General features: G+C 38.7%; 1 protein-coding gene across 1 annotated transcript; it reads left to right on the forward strand.

Annotated features, from left to right (window-relative positions):
• The first annotated feature begins 850 nt into the window (after positions 1-850).
• LOC145666386 (heat shock protein 68-like) lies at positions 851-16,804 on the forward strand. The gene is made up of 2 exons (XM_081733582.1): positions 851-1,153; positions 15,030-16,804. The coding sequence occupies exons 1-2, from the start codon at positions 980-982 to the stop codon at positions 16,728-16,730; spliced, it is 1,875 nt and encodes a 624-aa protein (XP_081589708.1). The 5' UTR covers positions 851-979; the 3' UTR covers positions 16,731-16,804.
• The last annotated feature ends 1,286 nt before the right edge of the window (positions 16,805-18,090 follow it).

Here is an 18,090-nt window from a genome sequence, read left to right on the forward strand (position 1 = left end):
TTTTCCAAAACATTTTGAAGTAACACTCGCTGTAAAAAAAAAAAAAAAAAAAAAAAAAAGTTTTCTTAGTACCTTCTGTGATCTAATCTGTTGTAACTTGCCTGCTTTCGCTTGCTTTGAATTTCCTAAATTATTTTACAGTCACAATGTTGAAAACAGCACTACACCAGCACCTTCTGGGTCCTAACTAACCCTCAGTGCTACTAGTCCCCTGGTGGGTCGTGAAGCATTCCTTACCCAGGATACCCAGTAACAATTGAAAGTCGTTAGTAAATTGGTAGTTTTGCAGGTAAAAGGAGTACTGTATATAGCCATTACCTATATGCCGTTTTGAGTTGAGTTGATTTTGAGTTTAACGTCCCTTTCAGAAGCGGGGCTATATGAGACGTGGACCTACTGATTAACGTGGAATCCGAACTACATGAGCTCTGAATCCGAATCACTTGGGTATCGGCCGATCTTTTGGTAATGTACAAACAGAAGACGCGAAAGGATCAAATATTTTACATGTGTCGATCGAGTACACTCTCCAAAAAGAGAACATTACATATATAGCAGGCATGATGAAAAACAAACCTTCATAGTCACGATGTTGTGAACCATATATTCCTAACATAACAGGTATTTATATTTTCAATCTAGAAAATTCCCACGAAACATTGACGCATTAGGTTGTTTATTGTTTGGATAAGCGCAATTCCTTCTTCTTTCGTTGTAAATGCTGGATGTTCTACCACGATGAGGTACTGCAAATTTGCGTAAAACTTGATTTATTTATTTTCATTTCCTATTGAATTCCCTCCTCTCTGACTTAAAGAAAGACAAAAGAACAACGAATTTTTGAAAAGAGTTGTTGAATCGTGCTGATTTGTCATCGATTAGCTACAACTTATTCTCATATTTTTGCAGTGCTTTATAAAAGTGATATCAAAATAGCTGAAAAGCCTTTTATCACAAAGAAAATCCTAAACTAGTGATCATGGGTAAAACTCCTGCAATTGGGATTGATTTAGGCACTACCTACTCTTGCGTTGGCGTTTGGCAGCGAGGGAAAGTGGAAATCATCGCCAATGAACAAGGAAATCGAACGACGCCTAGCTATGTTGCGTTTACGGAAAACGAAAGACTTATTGGAGATGCAGCCAAAAATCAGGTACATATACTGTACTAGAAGCGTGTAAAATAAGAGATTGATTCAGCGATATATTTGGACCAAATATATGGTGTTGGTTTAATTTTGGCACTCTACATATTGGATAATTTTCAAGTAAAATTCAATACTTAGCATGAAAAAACATATTTATAAGGAACACATTTCTGCTGGCGACATAATTAAATACAAAGTAATATAGCTAGTTGTATTTTAGGTTGGGCCGCGGGGGCTCAGTGGTAGAGCGTTCACCTGTGGTGCATGGGATCTCGGGTTCAAACCCTGCTCTCGTCAAGTGAACTTTGTGGTGGACAAACACCGTGTGCGTGGGTTTCCTCGGGGTTCTCCCATTTTCTCCATTCCACCATTTCATTCATTACTCATCATCACCGTCTCCTTTAGCCTAGCCGGCATATCCGTGGGACGTAAAACTCAAAAATTTCATTTCATTTTCATTTTTGTATTTTAGGTTTACAAATGAAGAGTTACTAGTGTGAAACCATGGCAAGTGCTTTGGAAACTCATATCACTATCAAAACCCTCTTGTCGCTTCACTAGCTTACGATAATACTCACCGCCACTGACGCGCCTGTTCCCTTCGAACGCACCCCTGCGAGGGCCTACTAGCTTCTCCCTACCCTGACTCGGTTAGATAGCATTACTGGTTTTTAGTAGCCACCTAGCATAGGTTGGTTTGTGCTTTTGCACTGTAAATTAATGGACACCGGACACCGTATTTATACGCAAATCTTAAAAGAATTATAAGTTTTCAACAATTATTTCGATTGGTGTGCCAAGAGTAAACCGCACGACATTTATTATGTTATTCGTATTGATTGTCCACTGTCAAAGGCAGGAGTCCTACATTTACCATACTCTGTCAAATACTACTTCGCTCATTTTTCGACTGATTGATAGCTACTTTAGTGCTGTCCCAGTTTAGGTAAATATATAATTGTAAATTTTAAGAAAGAAATGTGTTATGTTATTTGGCAGACCAACGTGTAAGTACTCGAGATATAACTGATTCTTATCTCTCACATGTATAATACTCCGAGAGTCACCACCACAAGGGGGGGGGGATCCTGTTGGATTTAAAAGGTCGAGAGCAAATTATTATTGGACTTTGTCGAATGTTACTAGTGAATGGTCTCTGGCTTGGTCACAGGTTCTGAAAACCGTGAGATTTTTGGCAATATGGCCGCCAAGGTCAAAGGTCACCGAAAAATTACTGTATATTAGACATCTCTAAATATATTTAAAACTGAGTTTTTGCAAAATAGACTTCTACAAAAGTTGTTCAGAATTAAATTTCCAGCAAATTCATTATTTTTATCTTTTTGTCTAGTAGCGTGATCAAAAATTTAGGGGAGCACTATTTCCTAAACTATCTTACAAATATCTGGACCATACAATTATCCATATGATAAAGAGGTAAGTACGCAAGGCAGTTCAGGCAAGAAAGTTGGAGCATGTGCCTCTTTTTTTCACCCCACGACGCGACCTTTATCGCAAAACTACGCTCAAAGTTAGATGTTAATATATAAGGTAAATTTATACGCTACATTTTATTTCATTTACTTTTACAGCATTTAGTTAAATGTAAGTCACTGTAATTTATCAGAGGTTTTATTTCATTTAGTAGAAGGAATCGTACTGTATTTAGTAAAGACAGAATTAATTAGTTCTTTTTGTATGTAACCTACATTTGTTTATGTCTTCGGTATCTGATTTCTGAATATAAATCCTGTTTACTTACAAGAAAATAATTTTATTCTGCAAAGTTACTTAAATTACATTCTCGTTTATTACCATGTTAAGTTTGATGTTATATATACTGATATTTTTTTGCTATTTTTCTAATTGTATGAATTGTTTTCTCTTCAATTACTTCAAATACTAATTGCGCTGAACGTACAAACAAAGACCTTATTTCCATTTTTCCTTTACAAGGTACAGCACTAACTTGGAATATAATTACAATCGATAAAAAAAATAAAGTAAAATTGGGGTGTTATTTAATTTAAGAATATATACATTTTTACACGAATAGGTGCACATAGGTGTGGTTTAAAAATAGACGTGACTCGATAACATCAAAATTATGTGAACGGATTTTTATATTCACTGCTTTCACAACTGCAGAATTGACAAGATAATGGTGTTAATGCGACACTTAGAAGATGTGTTTCTTGCGCATTTTTTGTAAGCGCACGGAATGGGAAGTCGGTAGGAAGAGTTTCAAGTGTTATTTCTGGGATCCATTCACTATCATTATCTGAAATGAAATGACATTTTTGAGTTTTACGTCCCACGGTTATGCCGGTTAGGCTAAAGGAGACGGTGATGGTGAGAGATGAATGAAATGGTGGAATAAAGAAAGTGGGAGGAAACGGGAGAACCCCGAGAAAACCTACGCACACGGTGTTGTCTCATTATCTGTGTAGCCATACTGTGATGGGTTCAGTTCTGGGGCCTCATAAAGTATGTGGCATTGAAAATAAACTCTACTTGTAAGTGCTACTTTTAGCACTGAAAGTAAGCTTTTCTGATGTGAAGATGTATCGAAGATGAAGTTGACCGTAGTTTGGAGAAATCCAGACGCTTCATGTGATGATACAGGTCAATTTTATATTTATCCATCGATTATAGTTTACTTGACATCATCTGCGCTAGAAAGGTTTCTGCAGTTATCATACTTTCTGACAATTCTTCTTTGCCGAATTCAAACAGATACTATGCCATGTTCTTTGAAGTGGTGACACCAGAATACTTAGTCCAACTTTGCTTGTAGTGTCACATCCAGTTAGAGAGTGAGCTGCCAGCAAGACATCAATCACGGGACTCCGCAAGCATTCAGCAAGAATACGGATGGGGACATATCGTGAAGTGATCGCAGCCTCACATAATACCCATAATTCTACTAATCCACGACTTCTAAAGTCTTTCTGGTAATAATACAAGGCACAAATGAAGGCAACAGTATCAAAGGATACAAGAATTAGGCACGTAATGCTCGAGTTGGAGACTGCATGCCTAATATGATCCTCTCATCAGCTTCTTCTAGCTTGCATTGGAAATCAGGAACATCGCTTATTTTCTATCTTAATATGCAAATGCTTCTTCCCCACAAACTTCTAACCCACTAACATACATATTCATCCCTCGCAATTCATGACTGTGTTTCATCAAATACCGAAAAACATTTGCAGTCTGTGCTTGTTTTCGGAAGATGCCCAGAATGCATGCATATCTTTTGGCGATGAGATTTTTGCGCCATTGATGTTAATTTCAATTGGTTGACTCTGATGTCTTCTACGGCGTTCGTGCCATTTTACACTACCCTCTTTATACACATTGAATAAGATATCTATTCTGCTTGATCCTTGTGCCATCGGTAGAACATCATCAACGACTTTCCAGCCGACACAGCAACAACACGGACATGTAGCATGAAGTCAAATGCAGCTAAAGCTGCTAAAGAAGACGCAGAGAGGGAGAGAGAGAGAGCTGAAGTAGCTATTCCAGGCAATTCTTTTTTCTCTTCCTGAATCCTTTCAGATTTGTTTGATTTGGACAGAAAACCGTCCTTTGTTCGTAAGAACAACGAAGTTGAAGTTATTTCGTAGCACAATAAGAGATCAAGTGGGTATCCTCTCTCTCTCTGCCTATGTTAATAATACTCATACTGTCAGATGTTTCCCTTGTGATGTCAAAGGACCTCGCACTTTTCTTATGGAAAGTGGCTTTCGGCTAATGTTGTTGAAACTTCGCTGGTCGATAGTTCTTAACATGTGGATCAAAAGTCTCAATGGGCACAAAGACCGAAATCCACTCCTTCCCCCCCAAAAAAACCGCCTCCAAGTAGCTGGGGGGGGGATTGAACTGATTTCAGCATGTAAAACAATTTGTTGTTTTAATCACTCAACAAGGACCCCAAACAACCACATGTTAGATTATCAAACTACCCCACTTGACACCGCTCTTTGCCCCCCACATATCCCCCCCGCGAATTACCTTACGGATGTTCCATATTACTATAGTTTATAGTTGCGCGTATGTGTTGAAATACCTACAATTTTGGTCTCACCGACGATATAATGGGTTTCACGTATCGCTGATTACAAATCTGAGGTGAGAGTTCTAGAATTCAAGATGGAGGATCAATATGGTGGATCAAAAACACGAAACTCCTGAATGTAGCCACAAATAGCTGTTTACTAGGGTATTTTGGGTCGTTGGTTACGAATCTGAGGTCAAAATTCTTGAATTCAAGATTGCAGATCCAATATGGTGGATAAAAACGTCGAAGCCACAAATCGTAGTAGACTAGAGTGCTTTTAGATCGCTGTTTAAATACGCAACATTCCTTGATACTTCAGCCACCATGTAGAATTATTCTGCTCCCTTGCCCTTTACCAAAACCCACCACAGATATCTTAATGCTGAACGGTGTTAAACTAATTTATCAATTATCTGTTCATTATTTTCATCATTTCGGTTTGCAGCATCTAATGTGGTACTTAGCAATGAGTCGTCGGGATATCTAATATTCTGTAAATGTCGTGCATGGCCTAAATACCACAAGACACTTGCAACGTGCGCACATGCACCTAATGTACGAGCACCGCTTTGACATGTACAGTAGTAACCTTGAATAACATTTTGATCATAATCCTGGTCATCTTCATCATTGGCTACATATGCTATGAAAACTTGATGCTTAGTTGCATTGCGGAACCTTTAGTTGAGACGTATGCGCAGGAATCCCGGTTCAGTTACGTTTTCGTGAAGCTAGAATTGCTCATCATTATCTCGTATTAGTTTATCTTGGACGTAAGAGGATGAGAGATCTACTTGATCTGTGCCTACAGTCAAATCTCGTAAGTAGTTTAAGTTAAGTACAGGGAAATCAATTAGGCCTTGATCATTCAGCGGTACCCATTGACCGTTCCTTCTAATAAGATTATCTACCTCCACTCTTGCTTTAACAACGTTCGGCATGATTGACCTATTTCTCATTTCTTTAGCTAATTCAATGGTTGCATCTTGCATGAAAATAACGGGATGGTATCTGTTCAAAATAGCTCCAGCTATGCGATAGAAACTATTCAGTTTCTTTGCATGTTGCAGATAAAACGTTTGTGCTGGAAACTTAAAAACAGATCTTAGATGCCCGTTCCTTGCCTCGACTATCCATCGACTTTTAGTAACTAGTCGAGAAGTATTCGCATCTTCTGTTGATAGTTGTCTTTCACGTGGTAGTAGGAGTGCGGGCATTCTATGATCAATTCCTAAATATTCCAGTAAAGGAATTGCATCGCGGTATCCTCTGTCTACTAACACAATGTCACCATTTTGGAACCAGTTTGCTAAAGCACCTGCATCTTTTTTAAATTCTTCGCGAAGTATTTCTGCATCATTATTGTGCGGGTCAGCCAAATATGGCCCAAAAATAGATAGAATAAACCATCTGGTGATACTATAAGAGTAGGTTTTAATAGATGGCGTTGTTTATAAAGAGAGTATGACTGTCGCAATACCCGAAAGTTCGAACTTTTGTGAATGTAGCCAATGATGAAATGACCAGGATTATGATCAAAACGTTATTCAAAGTTACTACTGTACATGTCAAAGCGGTGCTCGTACATTAGGTACATGTGCGCAAGTTGCAAATGTCTTGTGGTATTTAGGCCATGCACGACATTTACAGAATATTAGATATCCCGATGACTCATTGCTAAGTACCACATTAGATGCTGCAAACTGAAATGATGAAAATAATGAACAGATAATTGATGAATTATTTTAACACCGTTCAGCATTAAGATATCTGTGGTGGGTTTTGGTAAAGGGCAAGGGTGCAGAATAATTCTACATGGTGGCTGAAGTATCAAGGAATGTTGCGTACTTAAACAGCGATCTAAAAACACTCTAGTCTACTTCAATTTGTGGCTTCGACGTTTTTATCCATCATATTGGATCTGCAATCTTGAATTCAAGAATTCTGACCTCAGATTCGTAACCAACGACCCAAAATACCCTAGTAAACAGCTATTTGTGGCTACATTCAGGAGTTTCGTGTTTTTGATCCGCCATATTGATCCTCCATCTTGAATTCTAGAACTCTCACCTCAGATTTGTAATCAGCGATACGTGAAACCCATTATATCGTCGGTGAGACCAAAACTGTAGGTATTTCAACACATACGTGCAACTATAAACTACAGTAATATGGAACATCCGTAAGGTAATTCGCGGGGGGGGGATATGTGGGGGGCAAAGAGCGGTGTCAAGTGGGGTAGTTTGATAATCTAACATGTGGTTGTTTGGGGTCCTTGTTGAGTGATTAAAACAACAAATTGTTTTACATGCTGAAATCAGTTCAATCCCCCCCCCCAGCTACTTGGAGGCGGTTTTTTTGGGGGGAAGGAGTGGATTTCGGTCTTTGTGCCCATTGAGACTTTTGATCCACATGTTAAGAACTATCGACCAGCGAAGTTTCAACAACATTAGCCGAAAGCCACTTTCCATAAGAAAAGTGCGAGGTCCTTTCTTGTTTTCTAGTTGGGTCTTCGATTTTTTATTCACTCCAGAGAACTGAATAACTTACTGTCTTTTTTAATAAATCTATCGCCGCGAAATTTAAGGTATTCTCTATCGCCAATGCTCATGCAAGTCAGATTGAAGTTCTCTTAAGTTTCCGTATAATTTTTTCCAGTTACTAAATTGTGCAAACTACAGTTGAAGCGCTTGGAGGATAAAGGTGGTATGTAACAAATTGAATATGATGGGAAAATTGACTTTCACAACTTTGTCCATTAACATACCACCTTCATCGTTTCTAAATATCTGCACTAGGACGAGGACTTACCAAATAATGTGTTAGGTAGCATGAGTAGCATATAACACGTGCATGAACAGCCAGAATGCAACATTTCGAAAAATGTAACATAACACCTTTATCCTCCAAGCGCTTCAATTATTTAAATCAAACGGGTTCTGTCTAGTGCTGTCGAATTTTTGTGAAGTTTGCGGTTTTCGGTTTTTAAGAAAACCGGTTTTCTAAAAGCCGCAAATGCGGTTTGGAAACCGAAACCGCAAAAGCGGTTTTCAAACCCTAACAGCAAATGCGATTTTCAAAACCGAAACCGCAAATACGGTTTTCAAAACCGACATTTCGGTTTTATGAAATTTCACTTTTTCAAAAACCGGTTTTCGGTTTTTTCAAAATCGATTTCGACAGCACTAGTTCTGTCTTTCACAGATAACTTCACTTTTTTTCACAGAATCGACATCTGATTGCAGGACACTTAATCAGAATTCGTGATGAAGCGTGTATTTTCCTGGAACCCGCACATCCTACGGTGGAAGTGTTTCATGTTGTTCTTTTCATGTTGAATTAGATCGCATTGGGCAACAGATTCCTTCCGTCTTGTGATCCCAATGATTCCTCTTGGACCGTTTGCGGGTTTGCTGTACAGTTCCTCCAATGCCTGGTCCATTGCAACTCCACTAAAGTTTTGATGTGTTTGTTGGACAACAAAGTGTTCTCTCATGAACTCCTGGTGGATGCTTTTAAGTGTTTATTGAAGTTTCAAACAGTCTTCCAAATGAGCTGAGGCCCATTTAGAATAATAATTTTTTTCGAACGCAAAGAACAGTAGAAGGGCCCGTCGGAGAGCAGATACATGAAGCTCACAATTGCCCTCTCTGTCACCTCGAATCATATCTCTTAAGACTGGAAACAACACTGATGAATGTATTCCAATAACAGAACATTTTTGACTTCTTGCATCCGTCTTCCACAAAGGAATTGGAATAATCGATCATGGGTTGCATAATGTTGGAAAATGGAAACTTCAATATGCGAACGTATAGCTGCATCTCGGTCCTCAACTTCGCATGCCTTTTGAAGACACTTCACTGACTGAGCGATATCCATTTGTTTCCTGGGATCTGATTTAAGAAAGAATTGTTGCCACTGTAAAATTTGAATTGCTTCTGCGAATAGAAATAGACCTCGAACTCCACGAGACTAGTGAGTACCACTGAGCACGCTCTCAATCATTTTTGTCCCAAATATTTCTGCCTCTGTTAGCACTTCTTTTGCTCCACTTTCACTCAGATAACAATGTAGCTGATGATAACTTCATACACTGAGAAATTACAGTGACTTACATTTAACTAAATACCGTAAAAGCAAATGAAATAAAATGTAACGTTTAGGTTTACGTTATACATATATCAGCATTTACCTTTGCGCGTATTTTCACGATAAAGTAGGTTTTAGGCAAGGGCGTCGCTTCGTGGGGGGTGGAAAAAGAAGGTACATGCCCCGGCATTCTCACATGAAATACGTACTTACCTCTTTATCATATGGATATTTATATGGTCCAGATATTTGTAAGATAGTTTTGGAAATAGCAGTTGTAGCCGTGCGAGGTCGCCCTGATCTGTCTTTCTGCACATCACATACTGTTCCAAAAATATAGCATGTAGACGTGTAAATGTACCGTTGAAGGTGGAAGAATCCCATATTCACGTCTCAGCAACATTCTCAAACTTTCACGGACACTTATCAACTTACTTCCGCTTTTTAAAGCTCAAACGTTCGTCCGCCGCATTGATGCACTCTCTTCACATTAAAGAATTGCGCAACTAACCGACGATTCTGCTGCCACCTGTTGAGAAAACATAACACTACTTCTTCCCTGAACTTTAATCGTGTAAGTTGTAAAATAATTTTGTGTAACAGTTCAAGGTGTGTACACATTTTTTGACTCACCGTATATATTTAGAAATAAGCATGAATATCCAATAATCCAATGCTTTCTCTCTCCTTGCTATTTGAAATTTGGCATCCCTTTAAGAAATCCATCCTGAAAGTTCATTATGCTCCATTATGCTCCAAAGACATGAATTAGGAGCAATCTTAGGCTCATCTCATAGACTAGATTTGTACTTTTACATTTGTTGATATTAACAAAGAGCATTACGTAATCTTTTGCATTCAGGCACTGCATAGGCCTAAATATGATTACACACAACATATGGCCAGAATTACAGTCCAAATTTCTGTGAAAAATAATCACGAGAAAGTAACACATTCCAGATTTCTATATGTATATATCGTATAAATGGGATGCTTATCAGTCAAGAGCAAATTGGTAGAGCATTACCAAATTTTTACAATGGTTTTGTACTAAATAAACTATGTTATGATCTCAACCGTCATAATCAATTCACTTGGCCTCCTGCCTTATAAAGTATTCAAGGTACACTTCATTTTTTTTCTGTTTGAAGCTACTTACAAACTTTCAAATTAATAATGTTGTTTAGGATGATTCTTTGTATGTAACCTATTTAGCAGGAAGTTTCTTGTAACAATTTTTATTCCCCAAAGATCACATACGTCAGTCTTAGTCATGAAATAATGAGGTTAACTAGTAAATTTTGCCATAGCGAAAAAGTCATATTCCAATGATATTTTTAGCAAATCTTGATTATAAATACACAATGGATTTACTTCCCATAACAGGTTACTTCAGTCCTAATAATTCGGGAACTAAAGGTCTCCACGGGTTCAAATTTAAAATGTTCGTAGACCTTAACAAGCTTAATATACGTGTGAAGTGCGTGGAGTTTTTTTTGTTTGTTTGTTTGTTTTTGTTTCATTAGTTATTGGCATCAAACCTAGAATTTGGACTCAAGGAAGTTAGGGCGATCGGATATATTTTATCGATTGTGGTTTTGTGAATTCCTCATTTTACTGAGTCCAGATCCAAGTTGGGTGGTCGAAAACTCGGGAGTAGAGGTATGCTTACCATAATATAAAGGTAACCAAGAAAGTTCTATCGCGTTTTGTGAAGATCAGTGTTCAATTGGCCCTTACACCGTGAGTTGAATGCGAATAGAGATAAAGCGAAGGTCAGTTGTTGGTGCGGGTATATCCAACATACTACCTGGTTGTGGCAGTTCAGTCACACCTTGAAGATATTGCAGGCCTTCGGTGAGGGTGTCGTGGACAATGCAGCGGTGGTTTAAGAATTTAAAGGACATTCACGAAATGTACAAAATGAAGATCTTCAGGCAGCTATTGGGGTGAACAGTGGCCACACATGTGAGGATCTGGAGTTAGAATTCAGTATGAGTGGAGAAACCATTCGGCAGCAGCTCCATCAACTTGGTAGATGGGTCCCAGATGGTTTACTCCGAGCCAGAAGGCAACGCGAGCAGACACTTGTGTTTCTTTGCTGTCTCATCTGAGGAAGGAGCCATTTGTGGACAGGATATTCACATGTGATGAGAAGCAGATCTTGTACGAAACTCCACAGCACCGTCATCATTGGTTAGCATCCCATGAACCGGTTCCAAAACAGCTGAAACCAGCATTGCACCAGAAGGTCCTCCTGTGTGTTTGGTGGACTGCTCGCGGCTTCGAGCATCAGGAACTGCTACCAGCTGATCAGAGTATCAATGTAACTGTGTACTGTCAGCAGTTGAGCCGCGTTCAAAAAAACTCAAAACTCTGGAGCCAGTACTTCTGAATCGCAAAGGGGTCCTCCTATTACATGACAACGCTAATCCCCACGTGGCTAGGGTGACCTGGAACACCATTCTACGCCTTAGATGAGAAACACTATTGCACCCACCACACTCCCCGGACATTGCACTGTCCGATTATCATCTGTTCCGTTCCCTGGAAAATCATCTTAGAGGACGCCAGTTCAAATCCCTAATAGAAATGAAATCTTTGAGTTTTACGTCCCACGGTTATGCCGGTTAGGCTAAAGGAGACGGTGATGATGAGTAATGAATGAAATGGTGGAATGAAGACAGTGGGAGGAAACGGGAGAACCCCGAGAAAACCCACACACACGGTGTTTGTTCACCACAAAATTCACTTGGCAGGGGCTGGGACCCCTATCACCAGAGGTGAACGCTCTACCACTGAGCCACCGCAGCCCCCAAATCCCTAATAGAGGTGCAAAATGCATTTGATACCTTCTTCCTTTCACGGCCCACCAAGTTCTATCACGATGGAATCCATGGCCTTTCAGAACGTTGGCAGATTGTCGTCGATGCTGATGGGGACTATTTTGATATTCCAGGTACATCTTGACATATCGATGTTCGAAAGTGGTGGGTGAAAAAAAAAACATAACTTTCTTGATTACCTTATATTTCATATACATAATAACCTACTACCATTCCGAATTTGGTCAAGATAGGATCAGTTTTATTGATAGCATACCATGTATAGTATCCTTTTATTAAATCCAACACTAATTTTAATGGCTAATAACTCAACAACCACAAGCCTGTATACCATAATATTTCATACAAAGGTAAATGAATAAGTTTCTGCAATCATTTTTATTATTATTTATTATTACATTAGTATAATGTTTTTATCTATATCATTTCTCAACATAGTATTCCTGCTTTTCATTTTACCTGGTCCACCGTTGCACAAGCTTTGGAATACCCTCTGAAAAAAAAAATGACTGTGCATCAAGCCACAAATGCACCGTTTTCTTCACTAATTGATCGGAGCTGAATCGACGGTCTCTGAGAGGATATTTAAGTGGACCAAACAAATGGTAATCCGAAGGGGAGAGGTCGGGACTCTATGCAGAATGCTGCAACACCTCGAAACACAGCGTCTGCAGAGTTTGAGCGGTGTTGGCGGCGGTATCTGGACGCGCATTATCATGCAACACAAGAACGGTTAAGACAATCGACCTCTGCGTTTATTACGAATTGCAGGCTTCAACTTGCATAACAGCATATCGTTGCACCTTTTAATGTTTATTGCTGACCCCTTTCTAGATAATATTCCAGCGCTGCCCTTATGAGTCCCAAAAAACTATGAACATCACTATCCCTGCAGAAAGTTGACTCTTGAGTTTCTTCTTGATGGGAGATCCGGGCTGCTTCCATTTCATGTTTTGGTGTTTGTTCTCTGGTTCGAAGTGACAAATTCACGTAAGTGATGATTCGCCTGAGAAGCGCTTCACCTTCGTTAGCGTAACAGTCCAGTAGATAGCGGCAGTTTCCCACACGGTTTCGCTTGTGCTCTTTATCGAGTTCTTTCGGATCTCATTTCGCACAGACTTTGTGAAAATTGAGCCTGTTATGCATGATGTCATATGCAGAACCACGTCTAATCTTCATATAGGTTGCCACTTCATCAACAGCCTTTCGTCTGCTATTCAGAATTGTTATTAAGTCAAAGTTAGGTTAGATTCTTCAAAATATTTATTAGTTGGCCTATTAAACGTACTCTGCACCTTTACCTTAATATAATTGCAGAATCATTTTCCAAATAACTGTATACTAATACTATTAGGCAAACTGATACATATACCCAACAATAAATACAAGTATCTCCATTTCACTAATTCATTAATTACCTGCATTACCTGCAAATTATATTTGTTTTTCCAATATCTTAGTATTTTCAACTACAGAACAAACATAGTCATTACCCATCATTATTTCACATAACTCACATAAGATACTGGGATTCCAATCACTACATCATAATTCATACTATCACATAAACTAAATGTTTACACAGTATATCCCCTAGCAACCTACTAATATGTGTATGTGCCATTATTTGAAAACCTTCTCAGCCCGTGGCCTCATTCCATACGTACTAACAAGAATCAAGGCACAGACTCATTCAAATATGTCATCAGTTGTTGCTGTTGCTGGACGCTCGGCTCTTTCCTCATCCTTCACGCTCGTTCGACCACTTTTGAGCTGTTCAGTCCACTGGTAAACACTTCGCTAAGGCAACATATTGTGTTTGTTGTGTAAGTCTTCTATGAATTTCCGCTCCGGGTTCACCTTCAGACCACAAGAGACGGATGAAAAAACGCTCTCCTTCTTTGGTGTACACAGAGAGTGGCACGACCATCTTTATTTACTTCGCAACCGTGCAAAGCAGACTGATGTGATAACGCTGCAACGTACCACAGGCGAAGCCAATGGTGACACCTAGCGTCTGGTAAGCACACAATGCCGTAGAGCCAACCTGAAAAGAAATAGAAAAAGATTGCAGTTACTTATTGACTTACTCTCTTGTGTGAACCAAACTCGCAAAGTTCTATCACCATACAAAGTTTGATCAAAATCGAATGAGTTTCGTCAATCGCGTAAGAACTATTTTGTATCCATATATTTTTTAAAAAAACAATAATCAAGTAAAAGATGATAAGTGAACTGAGATTGATCTGAAAATGGAACTGAAGTTATATATCGACTATTTTTAGATTTAAGAACATCAAACCAAAAAATACCACAGGAAAGTAATTACTCGAATAGAGTGTTGTTAAAACGACTAATATTGGACAAGGGAGACTGAGATAAGAAATAGTTTCCGTTATTAGACAATTGTATGCAGACAAAAATCAAAACTTGGACCATTTAATGTGTCTTATCAACGTTAAGATCATACTAATACATAAGTAACCAAGTAATTCTATGGCCTATGGGACCCGGAGGTTCAATGCCGCGCTCATAAAAGCTCACCATTGACTTCTGTCTTTAGCCAACTGGATCCAGTTTCTACTTTGTATTCTGGGAGATCCATCTTAATATTGCCCTCCCGTCTGCGGCTAATCTATTTAATGGACGTTTTCCGATTGTATTTCCAGTCAAAGCTTTGAAAGCGTTTCTACTTTCTTCCATTCTGACTACATGACCTGCCCACCTGAGCCTTCTAGACTTGACGACCCAAATAATGTTTGGTAAACTAATACATAATACATAACAAGGTTTTAAAATATAAATGACTATTGGTGAATGAGGTCATTGAACGTTAGATTTAATTTTTTTTTTTTTTTTTTTTTTTTTTTACTTTTAGGTTGCGATGAATCCAAAAAATACAGTGTTTGATGCAAAGAGGCTAATTGGAAGGCGTTTCGATGATCCGAAAGTCCAAGCAGATATAAAGAATTGGCCATTTAAAGTGATCAACGACGGAGGGAAGCCCAAAATTCAGGTGGAATTCAAAGGCAAGATGAAGACATTTAACCCGGAAGAAATAAGCTCGATGGTCCTCACCAAAATGAAAGAGACCGCCGAAACATATCTGGGCGGCAAAGTGAAAGATGCCGTAATCACCGTGCCGGCTTATTTTAATGATTCTCAGCGACAAGCGACAAAAGATGCTGGGACAATTGCTGGTTTAAATGTTCTCAGAATTATTAATGAACCGACAGCTGCTGCGCTAGCATATGGTCTGGACAAGAACTTGACGGGAGAGAAGAATGTTCTCATTTTTGATTTGGGTGGTGGAACTTTTGATGTCTCTGTCTTAACTATTGACGAAGGCTCGCTGTTTGAAGTGAAAGCAACTGCAGGTGATACACACCTAGGAGGAGAGGATTTCGATAACCGCCTTATGAATCATTTCATCGACGAATTCAAAAGAAAAAACAAAAAAGACTTGCGAAGTAGTCCCCGGGCCATTCGAAGACTTCAGACAGCATGCGAACGTGCGAAACGCACGTTATCGAGTAGCACAGAGGCTAGTATTGAAATTGATGCTCTGTACGAAGGAGTTGATTTTTATTCAAAAATATCACGAGCACGTTTCGAGGAGTTATGCATGGATCTTTTCCGCGCAACGTTGGGTCCAGTTGAAAAGGCACTATCTGATGCTAAACTGGACAAATCAAGCATCCACGATATTGTATTGGTCGGAGGATCCACTCGAATCCCCAAGATTCAGAATATGCTTCAGAATTATTTTAATGGTAAGACGTTAAATTTGTCTATTAATCCAGATGAAGCTGTTGCATACGGAGCCGCAGTACAAGCTGCCATTTTGAGTGGTGACCAGAGCAGTGAGATTCAAGATGTTCTTTTGGTCGATGTTACACCTTTGTCACTTGGAGTTGAGACTGCTGGAGGCGTTATGACAAAACTTGTTGAACGTAATACCAGAATTCCCTGCAAGAAAACGGAGTCATTCACTACTTACAAAGACAACCAATCGGCTGTTACCGTTCAAGTCTATGAAGGCGAAAGGGCTATGACAAAAGATAACAATCTCCTTGGGACATTTAATCTAACAGGCATTCCTCCAGCGAAGCGTGGTGTACCTGAAATCGAGGTGACCTTCGATCTTGATGCTAACGGTATCTTAAATGCAACAGCGAAGGACGTTAGTACAGGTAAATCTAAGAATATAGTCATAAAGAATGACAAAGGAAGATTGTCCAAAGAGGACATTGAAAGAATGGTAAAAGAGGCTGAGAAGTACAAAGCAGAGGACGAAGACCAGCGCCAACGTGTTGCGTCCCGTAACCAACTGGAAAGCTATGCATACAACATCAAACAAGCACTTGATGATGCTAATAACAAGCTGAGTCGGTCGGAAAAGACACAACTGAGGACTAAATCGGAAGAAACATTTCGCTGGCTTGAAAACAACAATTCGGCTTCTAAGCATGAGCATGAAACTCGCCTACAAGAACTCCAACAATCATGTGCTCCCTTACTCAACAAGATTTATCGTCAAGCGTCAGGGGATTACCGCTCGCAGTCTCGTGGCAAATGAAGTTACTGAATCGCTGATAACAAAATTATTTGTATTAAATTTGTATTACGATTTCGTCTGTGTTTATAATTAAAACAAACGAATTCACATTTACATGTTATTCTTTAAAAAGCTAATTATAAAAGAAACTAAAGTTCCATGACTTTTTCAGTGATAATTTGACCTTTGCATGAGTTGAAACTTATTGTTTTAAAGTATTTTCTTCAGACAAGATGTAAATGTTATAATGGAGCATTGAAAAGAAAACTAACTTTACTGTAAGATTCGTAGTTGTTATGATAATTTGTAGAAATTCCAGACCTAATCAGTTTGCATAACCGTTCAATTTGTGGCAAATTAAGACACATTTCTTGAAAAGTTTGCTTTTTAACAATTCAAGAATTAAGGTAAAAGAAATGAATTTATATGCTAAAAAAAAGTTAGCTACTGTAGTAATTTAGAAGATTGTTTTTAAAAATTACTTGTAGTATTTGAATATGTTGCAATATAATAAATATGAAAATTACGCATAAATTTGCCTTTAATTTACTTAATCAAGACAATTTTACGTTTGAAAAGAATTGCTAATCGAATTTTATTATAACGTAAATATAAACTAGTAATTACTTTAATACTTTATACGAGTAAAAGAAAATTTTACATTTTTTTAAAAAGAAAATTACAATTCAGTGGAAGCATAAGTTAAACCCTTTTACTTGCTGCAAAGTATGGAGAAGTTAAAAGCATAAAGTGACCGGGACAAATCCCGTACACGACAAACTTTCTACACGCAAAAGTGTACAATCTCCCCAATCGATATAGTTCCCACTTGAATGGTTAAAAGCCAGACTGAGCTATGTTTGCCAATGCTATATTCTCGCATGCTCAACACCTGTGAACAGTGTGTGTACTATGTAAAATAGGGATAAGTGGGAAATCTCCCTCTGAAAATAGCAGATATCACCTGTAACGAATGAAAATATGTGCTTGTGTGCGTACTGTGTGTGGGTGTATAATATGACATATTACCTGTGATGCAATGTCCTTCTCAATAACGAAGCTGGAATACAGAGCAAGACACGAGGAATGTCGACATATGGAGTAGTGCTGCATCACGACAATGCTTCTGCCCAGAAGTTTGGTGTTGCATAGCTGCATATTCATACAGCTGGATTTGAAGTTTGGCTCATCCCCCTATTCGCCCGATCTAGCTCCAACCGACTTTCTACATTTGAAGAAACATCTCCGTGGGTAGAGTTTTCGGAATGATAAAACGTTATGCATGTTGAGAATGCATAGGAGCAAGAGGACATCTACCAACAGGACATAGAAACTTTGAGAGCGGTGATGGATAGAATGCATTCAAATAACAGGAGACTGT

The sequence above is a fragment of the Thermobia domestica genome, chromosome 12, assembly GCF_964235325.1.
Source record: "Thermobia domestica chromosome 12, izTheDome1.hap1.1, whole genome shotgun sequence".
NCBI classification, from domain to species: Eukaryota; Metazoa; Arthropoda; class Insecta; order Zygentoma; family Lepismatidae; genus Thermobia; species Thermobia domestica.

Coding starts and splice junctions, on each gene's coding strand:
- LOC145666386 (XM_081733582.1), top strand. CDS start 980: ATGGGTAAAACTCCTGCAATTGGGATTGATTTAGGCACTACCTACTCT. Junction 1,154..15,029: donor GAGATGCAGCCAAAAATCAG/GTACATATACTG, acceptor TTTTACTTTTAG/GTTGCGATGAATCCAAAAAA.